The sequence below is a fragment of the Pholcus phalangioides genome, unplaced genomic scaffold (assembly GCF_987345545.1).
Source record: "Pholcus phalangioides strain wild (caught in Gottingen) unplaced genomic scaffold, Ppha-v1.0 ptg000009l_1, whole genome shotgun sequence".
Classification (NCBI taxonomy): domain Eukaryota; kingdom Metazoa; phylum Arthropoda; class Arachnida; order Araneae; family Pholcidae; genus Pholcus; species Pholcus phalangioides.
This window is the reverse complement of record NW_028301602.1, coordinates 5,083,291-5,100,769: the sequence shown is the minus strand read 5'-3', so window position 1 is coordinate 5,100,769 and position 17,479 is coordinate 5,083,291. Positions and strand designations below refer to the sequence as shown.

Sequence of the window (17,479 nt, the reverse complement as noted above, 5' to 3'; positions counted from 1 at the left end):
ATTAGTCAGTTGACGAACACAGAATACAATGTATATTCACATGTATTTTTTAAGTTCATTACAGGAATGGTTATATTTTTGATGTCTTTAGAATGAATTATTTTAATTGTGTTGTTTTATGAGCCATTATTGTTGTAGTATGGATTCTAGACTATTGTGTCTATTGAGAATATAACTATTATTGGATCTTATATTACTATTTGTATGATTAATTGCATGGTTCATTATTTTCGCGTTGTATATCTATAACTCTTTTGGAATAGTGTTTTATTTGTTTTAGGCACTTGATATAAGTTATTCAATTTGGATGAGGTTCTATTTTGTTTCGCTTCTAACCATTTATTGCTTAAGAATGAGAATTTTATTAATCTATAAATATAGTTTTGTCTTAGTTAGTTTGTGACATTCTGTTCTATAATCGCTTGCTGTAATGTTTGTTCTTTGGGATCTTATTTTATTATATATATATCTAGTTTTTTTATATTTGTTTGATAAGCACCTTCCCAAGCAATGATTCCATGCTACTATTGAGTATATCTAAGGATAAAATAAATGTTTTAGAAAGTTATTGTCGATTGTGTTTTTTAATCTATATAAAATGGCAGCATATGTTCTTAATTTTTTTATTATTTTTTCACATTGCAAGTTCCATTTTAGGCCATCTTGTATTATTATTCTTAGGTAGATGTATTCATGAACTCTATCAATTACATTGTGAAATATTTTGACATGGGCAGTGATCATGGATTTTGAGGAATGAATGTTGTGAAACCATGTATGTTTCTGTAAAATGTCTTGAACAAATGCCCTGTAAAAACAGCTATATCCACATTTTGAAATGTCTAGTGTTTTTTCTATAGGCTCCTAAAACTGCTGTTTGAATTTTAAATTCCAACTTGGTCAGATCTTTCAAATATGTTGACAGAGCAGATGTGGACATGCTATATTTTAATGCCACATTGTTTTTATTTACTCCAGCATCAACTTCAGAAATGGTCTTCAGTTTTTCTTTCATCGAAAACTGTTTCTTTTCAAGGTCACACATTTTGAAACAGAAGTTAATTCTCTGAAACCGATTTTACGGGGTAATTTTTTGTACTTTCTGTTACTTACTGTGTACTTACTCTTTTGTTGGTTTTCAGAAACATGATTTTTTGAATTCATTATAACGGATTCTTCATTTTGTAACATCAGAATTTGAAATATATTGTTTCTATGTGAACTTATAAAATTATTCGAAAAGTTTTTGTTACAATGAGATTTTCGCTTCAACAGTTTTCGTTAAAATGTGAGTCATAATGCAAATAGAGTCTGTTGTATATTTCTTTGCTTAGCATTTCTTAAAATTGTGGGAAGACGTCCAACTTCACTGACACTGATGACACATAACTGACACATATGATGGTCATAACACAGAAATAAAACTAGCAAGAATTGTTTCCATAAGTTCAGAATTTTGTGCAGTGGCAATTTTATTGTCAATTACGGTGTGATTTAGAATTTTCATACTAGTGTTAGACAAATAAGCATGTCTGTATGCTGTCTTAATTTACTGCATTTTCTTCCCTTTCAAAGATTTGTGTCATTATTCTACATTGCGCCATCATCCTGCAAAGCTTGAGAATGTTCCTGAAGTGAATTTTATTCCAGCTTCCTGGATATCATTCTTGGTGTCATAGTGTTAGCCTCACATTTCCCCATTCACCAAACCAAAAAAAATGAAGGGTCGAGGGGAAAAACGACTTTATATCAATTTTTTTGAAAATAAGATAGCAGTGTCATCTTCTAGCTTTCGGGGAGTATCCCCAAGTACATTCATTTTGAGGGTAGAATGACTTTTGAGCCATAAAAAATAATGATGAAGTTTCAGGGTACTGGGGGAAAAACAACTTTTTTACATGCATTCAGGCGAAAATGACTTTTCTACACGCATTCAGGGAAAAAACAACTTTACTACTGGTATTCAGGGAAAAAACAACTTTACTACTGGTATTCAGGGAAAAACAACTTGATTGCATGTGACCTCTAGCGGTTGATGGAGAAATCCCCTTATAAACATGATTATCAGCGTCATTTTTCTGTGTTTCCCTTTGTTTAGTAATGTTTACTTTTTTTACGTTCAATTTTTTGAAATAATTTTATTGTTGTACACGATGGACAGTGATTATTCATGCTCTTCCAGTACTCCTGAAGACCAGCAAAATAAATCAACAAAAAAACTTAAGAAAACAGGTAGGGTTAAAGATGCAATGAAATTTTTACATTTGACAACACACAAACTTCACTCCGATTGCTTGTGCAAGAAATTGAAATGTTTCCAAACTGTTCCTGAAGCTGAATGTATGAGGATTATATGGGAATTCAATAAATTAGCACTACCAAAAGTGTTTGTTTTTTCGTCAATACCTATCTTCACTAATTGAGCCAACAAACATAAAAAAACCACCATGAAGAAATCTACTGTCACTGAGTTTGTATCATTAACCTTCATATTCTAGGAGACTACCAATCAAAGCTGCAAAAGCTAAAGACCTTCTTCAGCTTAGTATATTTCTGACATGAAAAGAATCATGAGAATTCTACGAAAAGCTAACAGCTGAAGACATTGACAAAGGGACTGACAATGACTACTTAGATAACCCCCCTTTCCTGGATGCTCAGATTGCTGGGGAAGAATGACTTTACAGGAGTCCTTTCTTTTCCTGAAATTTAGTTTTTAGTACCGTGAATTTTTAAAACGTTTTTTTACTCTACACTTTCTTTTAAATGAATACTTTTACCACATGAATAAAATTTGTTCGAAGGTATTTGATAAACTTTTCATATACGTTTAAAAGTTCGAAAACTTTCAAATTCGTTTTTCTCCAAACCTAATTTTTGTCAGTCATTTTTCCCCTGTACTCTTCAAATGTTAATCTGAGGGTGCTAGGTCAGGATAGTGTCTTAATATAACAAGCAGAATTAATGAGTTCCTCAGGATCAAGAGATTCAACCACACAATGCATTCACATCACAAAAATCAATGAAACAGACTGCTGCCTTTAGAATTTGGCAGTGGTGCCATTCCATAGCCGGCCAGTTTCATTTTGATGTCTCTGATAGTCTTGATTTCTAGTTTTTCTCTGAACTTTATAGTGTTTAGTCAACAAAAGTGGATCCCAATAGGTACAAAATTTTAAAAATCCCAAACTTCCAATCACACTAGCACTATGATTTCAGGGTTTCCTGTTATTTCTTTCGTGTTGACCTGTCTGTCTGTCTTGATAATCTCATCAGCCCCTACCTCGTTATGATTGATGCAAATAATCTGCTACTAGGTTGATCTCTGATAATGTAGGAGAGGATTTAAGGGTGTCAGGTTAGTACCAAGTTGGTCACTTTAGGCCAGCAGTTTTCAACTTCTAAAAGACCATTGCCTGTGTGTCATTATATTTCTTTCTTGAATCAAGGGCACGAAAAAAAAGGCAGGACCTACTTGTAAAATTCTGCATATAGCTAATAATTTATATCATGTCGTCTTGAGAAATTTTAATATTATAACAGCACTTATGATTAAAAAAGTTTTTATTTTTACGTAAAGCATTCTGCCATTACTTCCATATCTCTTAATGTAGAAAGAGTACAAAAATTTATTATGTTCTGAGTTATTTCTTCTCATTTAGCTTATGCTGGAGACATTATTGGTTCGTATTTCAAAATGTGTAGAAGACAGTGAAGTTTTCAAGACTGTGGAAGACTATATACTTATGGCATACCACAACTGCTGCATAAAACCAGAAAAATTATGCAGGTAAGTTATGATGAAATTTATTCATAGAAAAATATTAGTAAAAGGAGTGTGAATTTTTAGTTTAATAGTTTTGGTTTATAATGTTGTTAGTTGCTGTGTTTTCAAAAACACAGAAATCATAAGTTGTTTCATAATTCCTTTTTTTGAACTAATCATTGATACCATTTTTTTTTTCTGTATGATTTATGCCAAAATTGCACAGAACCTGATAAAAATAGTTTTTTTTATACCCTTATTTCTTCTTTCTATTTTTCTGAATGTTGAATGCAACAGAATGAAAAAATATTTTTGTTGTTATTTTCTCATTTGCAACTTTCTTAAATCATGATTGTACAACTATTGCTTGGAAATCTGTGCTTTCTTTTTTTACAAGTATAATTTTTTATATGTGATATCAGAAACTTTAGAGCGTGTAAAACGTAAATTAGAAGCTATATACCGCTGTAGATGATTTACCACAGATCACAGAGAAAGTTCTCAAAATGCAGATATAATATTACATATAGGATTAAAATAAAATCTTGTATCTTGTGTGACTTCTCCCCTCTTGTTTTGGTCTTTATTTCAGGAATTTTTTAATGGACAAAAATTGTTGAGAAAATATTTCAATGTTTTTATTTTATAAAACATTTTAAATCTTTTACAAAATTTTTTCACCAAGGCTTATATTATAAGTAACAATAGACAGTTGAGCGCAGTTTGAGGGCTAACCAGCCATCTGTGTGGCTATGATGGAATAGCACGTCATGGCCTTTCATAATGACAGAATAACATATTATAGCCATATGTGATGGTGGTATGTATGACGGCATACATACCAGAAAAATTCACCATACAATTCACCTGCACAGGCATCCTTCTACTTTATTATTTTGCCAGCAGATGGATTAGTTACTTCAATTATTTTTCCATTGTTGATTTTGAAAAAGAGCATGATAAACTCAGTTTAATGTATTTACAAAAAATTTCAACTAAAAGAACATATTTTATTAGCTTCAAACTTCCTAAAAAGGTAAAAAAAGCCACGGTGCATCTTTCTTTCTGTGGATAGCATACAGAGAAATTAATTGACTAGATGACTGGTTAAACAAGTTATAAAATATATTTTTTAAAAGTATTTTAACTCTAGAAAAAATAGATATTCCTCAGAACCTACAAACTCAAGCCTTTTTTTGGTTTCTAGTGTCATTGTTGTTTCTAAATCAACAATCTAATTGAAAATCAGGTATGGTAAATGCAGTAAATGCCAAATTACAAATTTTACAGGAGAGCAAAAAACAAGTTTCAGCCACCATAGACCAACATGTTAAGCGACATCTACTGGTGCATTTTTCACCTACTTAGAGGGAGTTGGACACTCACATCATTTTCCAGGTTGACAACCTTGGTATTTACTATGTTTTTACGCAGATTTTTTTTAATACTTACTGCGTTTACCATTTCTGGTCTTGGATGCATAACCTTTTTGGTCTGTGAGCCAGATGTATGATGACTACTGCTCACAGACCACAAACTCTAGTGTACTTATTATATTATGCAGAGGATCCTTTTTTGAGAGACACTTTTCTAGACAGATGGAACTTCTTGGTGGGCCAGGGGTTGTATGAGGTGGGTACCCAAATGTAATCAGAATCGTCTTACAGTAAGTGGAGCATCCATACTATGCGGTTCTCCCTCTACCAAAGTGTGAAACCACTTTTCCTGCATCAATGTGTCAGGAATTTCATGCGAAGGTTGTGTTTGATATCTTTGAATTTTTTTCTGTGGAAGCTGTTTACCCTGTTTCTCGTGTTTTGGCATGGCAGACTTATATAAACAATGTGGGGCTTTGAAGTTTTTTTTCCTGTTCCGGAAAAAAGCAGCAGAAACTGTTGGGATGTGAGAAACAGCTTACAGGGACAGGACCGTCATTTCAACTTTTTCCGGGGGCGGGGGGGGGGGGGGGTAAAGCACATGTACTCAATGTATGTATATATATATTTGTATATATACACTGCTGGCCACCCAAATTGCAACACCAAGAAAGACAAGAGATATCGAAACAATATTTATTTTGTAGATAACATGTTGACCAAGCATCAAATGATTAAATTTATAGACTTCTGTGAAGTGTGGTTTCTGCCAAAATCAGTAGCCAGAGTAGCCGCCATTGTTGGAGATCACCGCTGCCACACGCCTCGGCATTGATTCAAAGAGACTTTGGATGTGTTCTTGGGGTACAGCAGACCAAGCAGCTTCCCCGCGTTGCCAAAGTTGATCTGGTGTGGCAGCTGGGGATGTAATCTGGGTCAATCGTTGAGCAACCATGGACCACATGTATTCTATCGGCGAAAGATCCGGAGAGCGAGCTGGCCAGGGAAGCAATTCAATCTGGCGATTGACGAAGAATCTTTGGACAATGCGTGCCACGTGTGGTCGCGCATTATCCTGTTGAAATATGGCTGTGGGCAAGCCCTGAAGGTAAGGAAGGACAACTGGCTCCAACACCTCGGAGATGTAGCGCTGGCTTTTTAAAGTACCGGCAATGCGTACTAGAGGAGTGCGAGAGTGATATCCAATACCGCCCCATACCATAATACCCGGTGCAGGACCAGTGTGGCGGTGCATAACGCAGCTGTTCAGCATCCTCTCTCCACGGTGTCTCCAGACTCGAATCCGACCATCGTGGTGTTGCAGACAGAAGCGTGACTCGTCAGTAAAGACAATTTCATTCCATTGTGCCGTCCACATCCTTCTTTCATCGCACCATTGGCGGAGGAGACGTCTGTGGTTCTGCGTCAAGGGTAGACGAAGCAATGGACGTCTTGCGGACAGACCACTCCGCTGTAAACGGCGTCGAATGGTACGCGCAGACACTGGATGATGCGGTACAGACTGAATGTGCTGTGCTATGGTTCGTGATGTGGCTGAGCGATCCGTCACTGCCATACGCACAATACGCCTGTCATCACGTGAAGTGGTGCACTGAGGTGGATGCGATCGAACACGTCGGTCCGTCGTACCCTCCTGCATCCAACGATCACATATCCGCATTACAGTTGTTTGGTTTCGTCCAACACGACTACCGATTTCCCTGAAAGATAATCCACAATCTCGGTAGGCCACTATCCTTCCTCTGTCGAACTCGAATACTTGATCAAAAGATGATCGCTGTTTTCTACGAGGCATAATTGATCGTTTTTTTGAAAAAACCACAAGAAAAACACAATTGCCGTACTTCAAATCGTCGAAATCTCCAAGCCTTAAATAGCGCTTTGAAGTGGCGCCACAGGCGCGCGTGATGCGCGTCTGCGCTGAAATTCTAATCATTTGCATATCTCACCTCCGCTAATGCATGTTGTAAATTTCATATTATTTGCATGCTTCCTTCAGGGTGTTGCATTTACGGTGGCCAGCAGTGTATATATCATTTTTAGTGTATTTTCAAAAGCCGGGCCCAACCAACTTCAGCTAACCACCACTATTCTCTCAGTAGGGTTCAAATGTGAGTCCACCATGATGTATGTCTCACGACTGCCAAACCCCTTTCATGAATACATACTTGAATTATTGGAAAAACTGAGACATGTCACATTCTGGTAGAAAAAAAAGAATTCAAACATTTTCAGCACCTCAAATCATCTGAAATTAATTGTCAAGACTACTATATTATTGATAATAATAATTAATTTTAAAACTTAGAATTTCTAAAAATTGATAGATTCAAATATGGAAGTGGTTTTTTAGTCAAGAAGCTGCATATATTTCATTCTCAGAAAAATGTTTACTAGTTGCACGGATATGGTCATAGAGTAGTATTGCAGCACCAAAAAATTCAGTCAGTCATAGCTGAAGAAGATAGTTTATGATTTTGATCCATTTCCACAGTGCAAGTGCACAGTGACTCAGGAGAGAAATGACAGACAAATTCTTAATATAGAGTTTTATAAATATTTACTTTTTGTTTTTGTCAAATAAATAGCATCGGGAAGGAAATATAGTTTTTGAAATTCCTTTAATAAAAAATATTAAAGATTTTTTAAAATTTTATTTACCTGTATTTGATTCCACTACTAGTTCTGTGAGCCGATTTCTTCAGTTGACTACTTCCTCGCATGTGATGCAGAAGAAGGAAGCTATAAAAAAAGTGACAGCAGAAGGTTTAAATGCATTTGTTAAGAACTGTTTTTCCACTTCTTCTGTGGAGGGCTTAGTGCAGGGCAATATATCAAAGGAAGTAAGTGATATTTACATGAGATTTTTCTTTAAATTATTTTCCTTTTTATTTGTATGCTAAAGTTTTTTCCTGTTGAATTTCATTCACAATAGAAAATCCAACCACTTACCTGAGAAAAGATATATCTTCCTAGAGTAGGTGGAAGATATATATCAGAGCTCTCTCTCTTCTTTCTCTATCATCTTCCCAATATTGATATCGTTGATAACTCTGTGGATGGAAGTTGATTTTTTTTATCCCCTTACCATAGGTTTTTTTCCATTGATCTCGTCTCATGCCTTAGTGATCAGTGATAATTGTTCTGAAGTGGAAATTATATGTTAGAAAAGAAATATAGTTTTGACGAGTAAAATGTATATAGGGTGAGGGTGATGGGAATAAAAATCTACTCAATACACCTTTCCCTCCTCTTTATTTGCACTTCAGTTATGTATCATCCAAATTTGTTGCCAAAAACCCCTTGAATAAAAAGATAAATCATGATTTGCTGTTGCTTTTAAACTAAAATTTGTCTACTAATTACAAATTATAGTTAGAACCATTAAACATGAGTACTGTTTTTCGCACTTAAAATATCCCAGCAGTATTCCAATTCTTAAAAAGCACATTCCAGCACATGTGTATTAATGTTGGTTACTTCATCTATGATCCTTGAGGAATCCAAGGTACCAGATTGTTAAAGCAACTAATAAATTGGTATTGGTGACTATAACTCTCTATGTGTAATCACTAAAATAGAGTCTGGGAACAACACAAAAATTCTGGAAATTGTTTCAGTGTATCTTACAAAATAGAAAATAATGGAAGAAAATAAAAAAAAAAATTGATCCTAAAGAAATGTGACTGGCACCTATAATGTTATTCAATTTGTCAAGCCCTTCATGACTAAGCATTTGAGTTATAATTTTTTTTTTTTATAAATGAAGCTTAAAAAAAAAACTGTTTGCATACACATAAAACTCAATGTGTTGTTTTGAGAGAGATTTTCTGGACTAAGGACCATCGTAGGTACAAGTTGAAGGCCCTTTGCTTTGAGAACTTTTCTTTCATTAGAAAATAGCTGCAAAAAATAATGTATCGTGAAGCCTTATCAATTATTTAATGTGTTGATGTTACATGTACAACACTGTTACAGCCTAAGAACGACAATATTATTAAATCATTACACTTTAATCATAGTTAGAAAAATTGATATCAGCACTGCACATAAAAAACATTACACAGAAACAAATTTTACATAGGTTCACAACAGGCACACTTCAATGTGTGCCAATTCGTTTGAAGTTCCACAGAGGATTGTGGACGAGATGCATGCGTGGTTCAGTAGTAGTAGTTACATGTACAAGCAAAATAACTTCACTATATTATTTCTTTTGCTGAATATCAAAGTTGTAAAAAGCTCATTTTCATAAACCATGTAGTGAATATACAGTTAAATCTGTAAGTTGAATGTGCAGCAAGGACAAAAATCTTTGAGTCATCGTTAGTTCGATTTATTGGAAATTCAAATTTCAGAGTGGAAAAGAAATATTTATGAAAATAGCAGTGCTATTTACGAATATTCTATTAGTAAAACATGTCAAACTACTGGAGACAAAGAAATTTGAAAAGATAAGTTATTCTTATTCAATCATATGTGATTTAATAAGAATATTTAGCGATAAACTAGGTGTATATAATATATTATGGAAACAGATACATACATGATACTCATATGCACAAAACGCATTACGAATAAAGTGTATACAAGATTATTTTCTCTCAAAAATTTTTATAATTTGTGATTTTCTCTCTTTCTTGTCCATCTTATTTGTCTTTATTTTCTTTTTGTTATCATTTGGCTCTTATTTATCCTTCTTTTGGGCCAAAGTCATTCACTTTTTGCAAGCAGACAAATGAATCTATGAAATATTGCTAAATTCTATTGCTAAATGTTGAATTCTTTTAATAAATGCTAAATTTTTCGTGGTTAATGCTAAAATTCTGTTGCTAAATTCTAAATTTTTATTATTAAATGTTATTTTTTTAAATGGCTGCCTGAGAGTCAAGTGGTTAGGAAGCTAGCCTCTGATTGTGCAGGTTTGGGTTCAAATTCTGATTTGAGTATGGGTGTTTACTAACTCTAACAAATTCCCTGGACAGATCATGCTGATCTCTTGGGAATGTGTGAGGATCACGTTATTGAAAAAAAATATATATCATTCCCGAAAACTTTGACGAAAGGAAAGGAAGAAAACGGGTTATATATGAAGGAAAATTTTAACACTGCAATACGAAAAAAGTTCTCTGGCTGAGTGAAAACTTCGACTTAAACAGATATTAGTTATTGGAGTTCGACCTATCTCCTGTATACTCATATGGTTTATATCTGAATGATGTTCTGTTTCAAGTAAAAATTATTCATTTTTATATCACTTTGATGATAAACATGAAATAAAATGAGTTTACTTTTCGATTCCATTTTAGTCTGTTTCACAAGTGTTATCTTGCTGGGTTTTTTTAATTTTATCTTATTAAATTTTATTTTTGATTAAAAAATGTATTATATAATTGAATGTTTTTTTTACATATGTAGGAAGCTATCACAATGATTAAAAAAGTTGCTAAAATATTAGAACTGGGATGCTCAAGCAAAGACAAACTTCATTATGTATGTATTTATTCTCTACATCTTTTAAACATTATCTAAAAACAATTTTACTTTGTATGCCAATCAGGACAAGGTATGAGTTGTTACTTAGTAAGGAAACTTTATGCATGAATTCACACCAACATAGTATGTACAGTAGACTTTTGATAATAATTTTTTTGTCTCGCCACAGAGAGCAACAAACCTACAACAGTGAAATCCTCAATCATTATATTTCACTCATAGTGCGAAAAAATAGGTGTCAGATGGCAGCACTATAACAAACATTACACTGAAACAAGCTTCACATTATGTTCACAACACGGGGATACACATTCCAACATGTTGTGACATATCGCTATAGGGGCTCCCATGTTCCATTAACACCAAGTGGTCCCCTGGGAGAGGATCCGGTCAAGTCACATGATTTGTTTTTTTTATATTTCTTATTTATGCATAATGCCATCATATTTTATTGTGTTGATATATATAAAATATCATTGTGTTCATGTTCCAACACTCAGGGAAACGTCATGGCTAAACTCAAACCCAGATAGGATGGTCCACTGATAATAAAGTTTCACTGATGGTTTATTTAGTCACTGATTTAGAACAAAAGGTCATTGGAAAATTTAATGCATGTGACTTAAAGAAATTTGTATGAGAACTTCATGGTGCTCCTCATTTGGATGTTACCGGTGAGGTCACGCAAGACTCCCTCAAAGTCACGTCGGGAGAATTTAATGAAACTACCCCCCTCTGGGCTCAATAGAACTTTTGAAGAAACAATAGTAAATCCAGAATTGGAAGGTGTTCCAGCCTCTACTAATGATATGGAGGAACAAACCTTACCTAAGATAATTTCATTTCCGACTTCAAACATTTTTCTGGTTTATAAAAATTTCTAATTCCAGCCCAACAGGGTTGGCAGAGGGTCTTGGTAAAAAGAAAAGAGCTCAGAGTGGACGTTTATTACTATTCTTCTTACGGTGACAAGTTCCGTAGTAAAGTTGTAGTTCATTGATTTTTGGAAGGGAGGGACACTGGGTTGTCCACGGATAATTTCTCTTTTAATGGTAATGTAAACATACTAGGCAATATAAGAGGAAATTAATAGAGGTTAATGATGGGTCTTTTTGGTACTCCGGCGTCTCGCACAAGACGTCCCGATGGTGGCAAAAAAATTCTTGGAATTTTTTTTTTTGTAAGGGGTATGTAACATATCGCCCTTAGGGCTCACATTCTCCATTAACACTAAGTGGTCCCTTAGGAGAGAGAGAGGATCCCGTGAAGTCACATGATTTGTTTTCTTATATTTCTTATTTATGCATAATATGTCATGATATTTTATTGTGTTGATATATATAGTGAAAATATGTAGTATTACCTAATACCTTCTCACGGGCGGAGGTACCCGCGGGATGAGGTGCATGTGTGGTGTGACATTTGAGTTGTCACAACCGGGATCAAAGATAATGAACCTCATGAGCAAACACAACTAGAGTCGAGAATTAGAGCTTCAATTAAAATTTAATTTGGATAGAATGTTTAAGAATTTGATTCAGAATATTTTACAAATTTTGACAAAGTTAATATCATCAAGTTGTCTGTCCACATCTTCATTCACTGGGAGTAAGTCCATTTCGTAGTTAGATGTCGAAGTCGACTCGTCTGTTCTTTTACCTTAGCAGGCCTTACACGATGAGAAGTGTCCTAATAAGAGTTCAGGAACATGGAGGATTTACTGAGGCATTCCAAGCAATGGCACCCTAACTCCCCAGGTGGAGTTAACCAATGAGTGGCGAAGTACGGCTGAATACGAGTGAAGTGAGAATACAAGTGACGACACTATCACTGCCTTTTATATTGAAGGGGTGATCAATCACCACCGACCACATCATCGATTTGCATACATTCCGGATTTTCCCCATCAGCGGCATCCCGATGCAGCGGCAGTAGGAATGATGTCATTTCACCAGTCAGTTGAGAGCGATGTTTACCAATTGCTCAAGATTAACGACGACCTTGGACCGGCACCAATGACCTGACTTGCGATATTTGGGTGAGAGACAATTAACAAAATTATTTTAAATGAGGTGGTCCCCCTCCACTCGCCGCGGGTTCATACCGTTATAGTGGTTCAGTAGTAGTAGTAGACCATACTTTCCCAAATTTTTTGTTCCATTGCCCCTTCTTAGGAAATGTTTTTTTAATCTTCTCCCAACTTAACTAAACCCTAGGATTATATGTTATACCCGAAGTTTCTATCGCCCCTTTGGGAAACACTGTGGTAAACCCTCGATACTCCAGCCTGTCCAGTAATCCATTGTTTCCTCGTTGGTTTATTTGTTCTCTTTCTGAACCACTTTTAGGAAAAATATGTGGGTATAAACATTAACAATACATAATACATATTAAAAGAAACATGACAAACAAAGAGACAAAAAAAATTATATTGTGTGTAGCCTCAAGGGACTATATATACTACATGTCCCTTATAAAGATGTTGTCTATGAGGGTTGCTTTCTCCTTGCATATGTGGAGAAATGGAAAATGACACCACATGCCCCTGCGTGGGTCTGCTTGCTCAGAGAAAAACAATATTTTGTACTGTATCCCACCTATCGCATCAAAATAGTTGTCTTTGCTTCAATTTGATTTTCAGTCTGCTGAATGTGTGATAGTGTCATGTCTGCATCTCTGTTTCTCTTCTGTGTGCAATGTCATTGGGGTCGAAACTTTTAACTCTCGTTAAAAAAAAGAGATTATAGGAAAACCTTGCTATACATTAATACCCGATATAACAATAAATCCCTCTACAAGGATATTTTTTTGGAGTCTTCGTTGGAAATGGCTGGAAACTACTGCCTCTCGAAATGATAATGTCTCTACAACAATACTTTTTCTTGGGCCCTAGAGTATTGTTATATCAAGATTTCACTGTATTAAAAGCTTGAAAAAGGTAGGAAGTTGGTTGCCCTTGTCAAGTAATATGCACTCCCCTGTTTTTCACTTAAAGTGGATTAGGTACTGGAAAAAACAAGGATAATTGAAAATTTTATGTTACAAAAAAGATATGCACAAATTCATTATGCAAACTCGCTTTGAGTAAATTTATAAAACATATATTATAAATTCATATTTAAAGTTTAGCTCAGTTTTGGCTTTATTCAGCGTTTTATTGGTAAAAATCTGGCATATAGTAGTTTAAACAATTTGAATGCATTGTTTTTTCACACACGTTCTATTAATATGGCTATTTTGGTAATCCGATGTACTCATGATCCGATATGTGCCAGAATACTGAAAGTCTAATAAACAATGATTATGAAATCCGAGTATCGAATTGTATTAAACTCTCACATCAGTTAATATATGCTCAACAACTGACTAAAATTTACTTCTATTTGATAAATTGTTTGATTTCACATTTATTTATTCATTGCAGTTAAGAAACTAAATATTTAGATATTTTCTCCCAATTTTATTTTTGCTCCTCCTCTCCATCGAAAAAAAAAACCATGTGTTAAATTGTTAAATGTCTCCCATGATTTTTTTCTACAATTCATATCTTTTTGGTAGGGCCATGTTTGCAGCTTTTAATCAATTTTAGTCAATAGCTTACCAGATCACCCTTGAAAATTTTTATTATTTTTTTTTAATAATGTGATCTTCACGTATTCCCAAGGGATCAGTATGATCCGTCCAGGGAATTTGTTAGTGTTAGTAAACATTTATGCCCGAACCAGGATTCGAACCCAGACCTTCACAGTGAGAAGTTAGTTCCCTAACCACTCGACTGCCAGGCAGCCGTTTAAAAAAATAACATTTAATAATAAAAATTTAGAATTTAGCAATAGAATTTTAGCATTAGTGGTGTGAGTAGTGTCAATTTAAAATGAAAAATGTATTCAAATTTTGGGGAGACAAGTCACTCTTTGAAGTGTTTTCCATCAAATTCAACAATTAAAAACATATCGAAACAAATTCACTGTAATGTGGCAAAATAAATGAAAAATATTTTAAGATTTTCTAGTTTTTTTTTTCTATGCACATTTCAGCCACGTTGTATGCTATTGCCTTGGGGTGAATCGTGCTGCAGAATTTATAGTTTCAACAAAGAAGATTGCCATTCAGTTGTGTATAACTATTATCAATTTGGACTTCAAAACATCAGTACTAAATGCATGGTGGATCTGCTGCTGGTATGTAAAACTTTTTCTGAAGTGTCTTTCTTTTTGATGGATGACTTTACATTCAGTGTTTCTATTTATTGCTTAATTTCAATTTTTTACAATTCTTTCAAAAGCTAGCCAATGAAACTGTTACACTGAACTTCATTTCAGAGAATTTATTTTTATAGGGTAAAAATTCAATTTTGGATATCCTTACAAGCTAATTGTTTTTTTAATTAATGCATAATCAAGATCAATGACTTCAATTTCATGATATCAAATAGCAACTTCAGGAAAGCCAGAGAACATCAAAATGAAAAATTATTTACACAGGGAAGTGTTGGATCTTTATTATATGTTATTCAGGTACATGGAGTACCTCCATCATGGATTTCTGGTTCTAGTTTGCTTTTTAATATTGTGTTCCACAAGTTGGTAATAATGAATGTTGTTTTTACAATAATGTGTTCAATATGTCTCTCTTTTTGAATCTTTTTTCAAAATTTTATACATTTAAAACATTTTAGAGGGACAGAAGTGAAGAAAGAGAAAAACTAGAAAATTATGAAGAAACGTGACATCAGTATAATATCCCATGAGAAAAATTCAACTAATACTTTAATGGGCAAAATACCAGGGAAAAATCCTTACTGACAGCCAGGGTTTACAGAATACTGTGCACATGTGGAAATGAATTGGCACAAAATGAGATCGATAGCAACCAGAACAAAATAAAAATTTAAAAAAGGCATGAAAGAAGTTGTATATCAAGATCAAAAATGTCAATCAATGAGAAATCAGTGGTAGCCGAACATGCTCTCAATATTGGCCATAAAAGCAAATTACCCATGACCCTGATCCTAGCAAATGAAGAAAATTTCTTTCCTTGAATATATAGAGAGGCAATTGAAACATTTGAACACCAAAATTCTTATGATGGGAGAGAAAGCGATGAAACTCAGCAGAACGGTGATCCCAACTCTTCTGAATTGAGCAAACCCCACTTTGTGTAATTATTTTAGGCAATTTACTTCCATTTTACGTGCTTTTAAGGGAAAAGTGAGTTGTGCTGGAAGTGTTTGTCTAACAGTATATGTGCATGTATTTATTAATTGTGTGCGTGCTGCCAACTGTATTTCAAGTTGTGAGTGAAGTGTAATGATTGAATATTTGCACCATTATTGGGTGTGTTGCTCTCTGTGGCAAGACTTTTCAAGTAGGGGGATGGCTAGCATTTTTCCCTCAAAATTGAAAAATCATAGAGAAACAGGTTCCTAGGTCAATATCCCTTTTGTATGGGAGGACATCAGTATAGACTGCAATCATTGATCATCAACTGTTGTGGTGTTGTAGTTGGAAACAAATTTACTCATTCAGTATCCAGTTATAAATATTGGACATCTAATGCAGCCATTATGTACATTTTGTTTTGAATGTTTGGAAAGTATTTTGGGGTTCCAATTGACTTGGAAACCAGGAAAACTGCCAAATATTTGGCGAGTGTCAGGAAAAATTTTGTGAAGGAAAAAAAAAAACTTGTAAAATATTTTGAAGGTTAAGATTTTGAATCATATTTCTTTCCGCCTGGTTCGGGCATGGATTTCTTCTAACACTAAATTCCCTGGACGGATCATGCTGATCCCTTGGGAATACGTGAGGATCACGTTATTAAAAAAAAAAAAAACAGTTTTGGTCGGGGAAAGTCAGAAAAATTTTAGATTTTTGGTCAGGGAAATGATCAGGCAGATTATGCTGGGAACCCTGTATTTATTACAGTTTTTTTAATACAATTGTGGTGTCGAAAGTTCTTTTTTTTTGCTACAATTATTAATTTTATTATACTAGGAATTAATGTCAGAACCTTGCTTTGATGTATTGAGAACCAAATGTCAGTTGGGATATAATGTGGATTCTTCAGTATGCAACATCCGGGATGTTCTTGGTTTTGACATAAGAATTATTACGCCTTCCAACAGGTTCAAGTAAATATGCTTCCATTATACTTTTTCCTATTTATTGATTTAATTATTAATAAATCTGCTCATTGAATTAAAACAAAAATACAATCTAGCTTGTCTGATACAAGAAGTAAAAACATCTATCACTTGCTCATATAACATGTTAATTATAAAATACATGTGATCTATATATATAAAATTGATTTTCTGTGTGTGTGTGTGTGTATGTTCTCTATACAAATCTGCAATTTTAGATCGATTGTCATCAAATTTTGCATATATATATACCAAACAGAGCCTGGATTAAATTATAGGCTACTTTAAAAGTTCATCAAAGCAGGGAAAATACCCGAAATAAGCAAAAAACTGTCTGGCAATAATGATTCCTCGGCCACAAAAATCATTTTCGAAATGTTTACTATGGCTACCATGGTTCCCTAGCAATGCGTTTCAGACGTGCATATGCCATTACAATGGTTTGCCATTTTTTAATGCTGCCAGTATTATGTATAATATTTTATTGTCTTTATAATGGTTTGTCACTTTTTCAATCCTCTCAGTAATAGAATAAAACTAGGGCAGCGTGGGGTATTATAGCTAGAAGAATTATAAACCTGATAACCCCCTTCCTAAAAAAAGAGGGAAATGTTGTGTGAGCATGCATTTATAGTGATTCATGTCTTACGAGGTTTATTATAGACAATGATAAAA

At 34.3% G+C, this 17,479-nt stretch overlaps 1 protein-coding gene across 1 annotated transcript in view; it reads left to right on the top strand.

Moving 5' to 3' along the window:
• Positions 1-17,479, top strand: part of LOC149081658 (nardilysin-like) — a 93,556-nt gene that overhangs the window by 60,590 nt on the left and 15,487 nt on the right. The window contains exons 24-28 of the mRNA XM_089237068.1: positions 3,663-3,790; positions 7,847-8,006; positions 10,582-10,656; positions 14,697-14,840; positions 16,656-16,792. Coding sequence (XP_089093194.1) covers positions 3,663-3,790; positions 7,847-8,006; positions 10,582-10,656; positions 14,697-14,840; positions 16,656-16,792 — 644 coding nt within the window. The remainder of the gene's footprint in view (positions 1-3,662; positions 3,791-7,846; positions 8,007-10,581; positions 10,657-14,696; positions 14,841-16,655; positions 16,793-17,479) is intronic.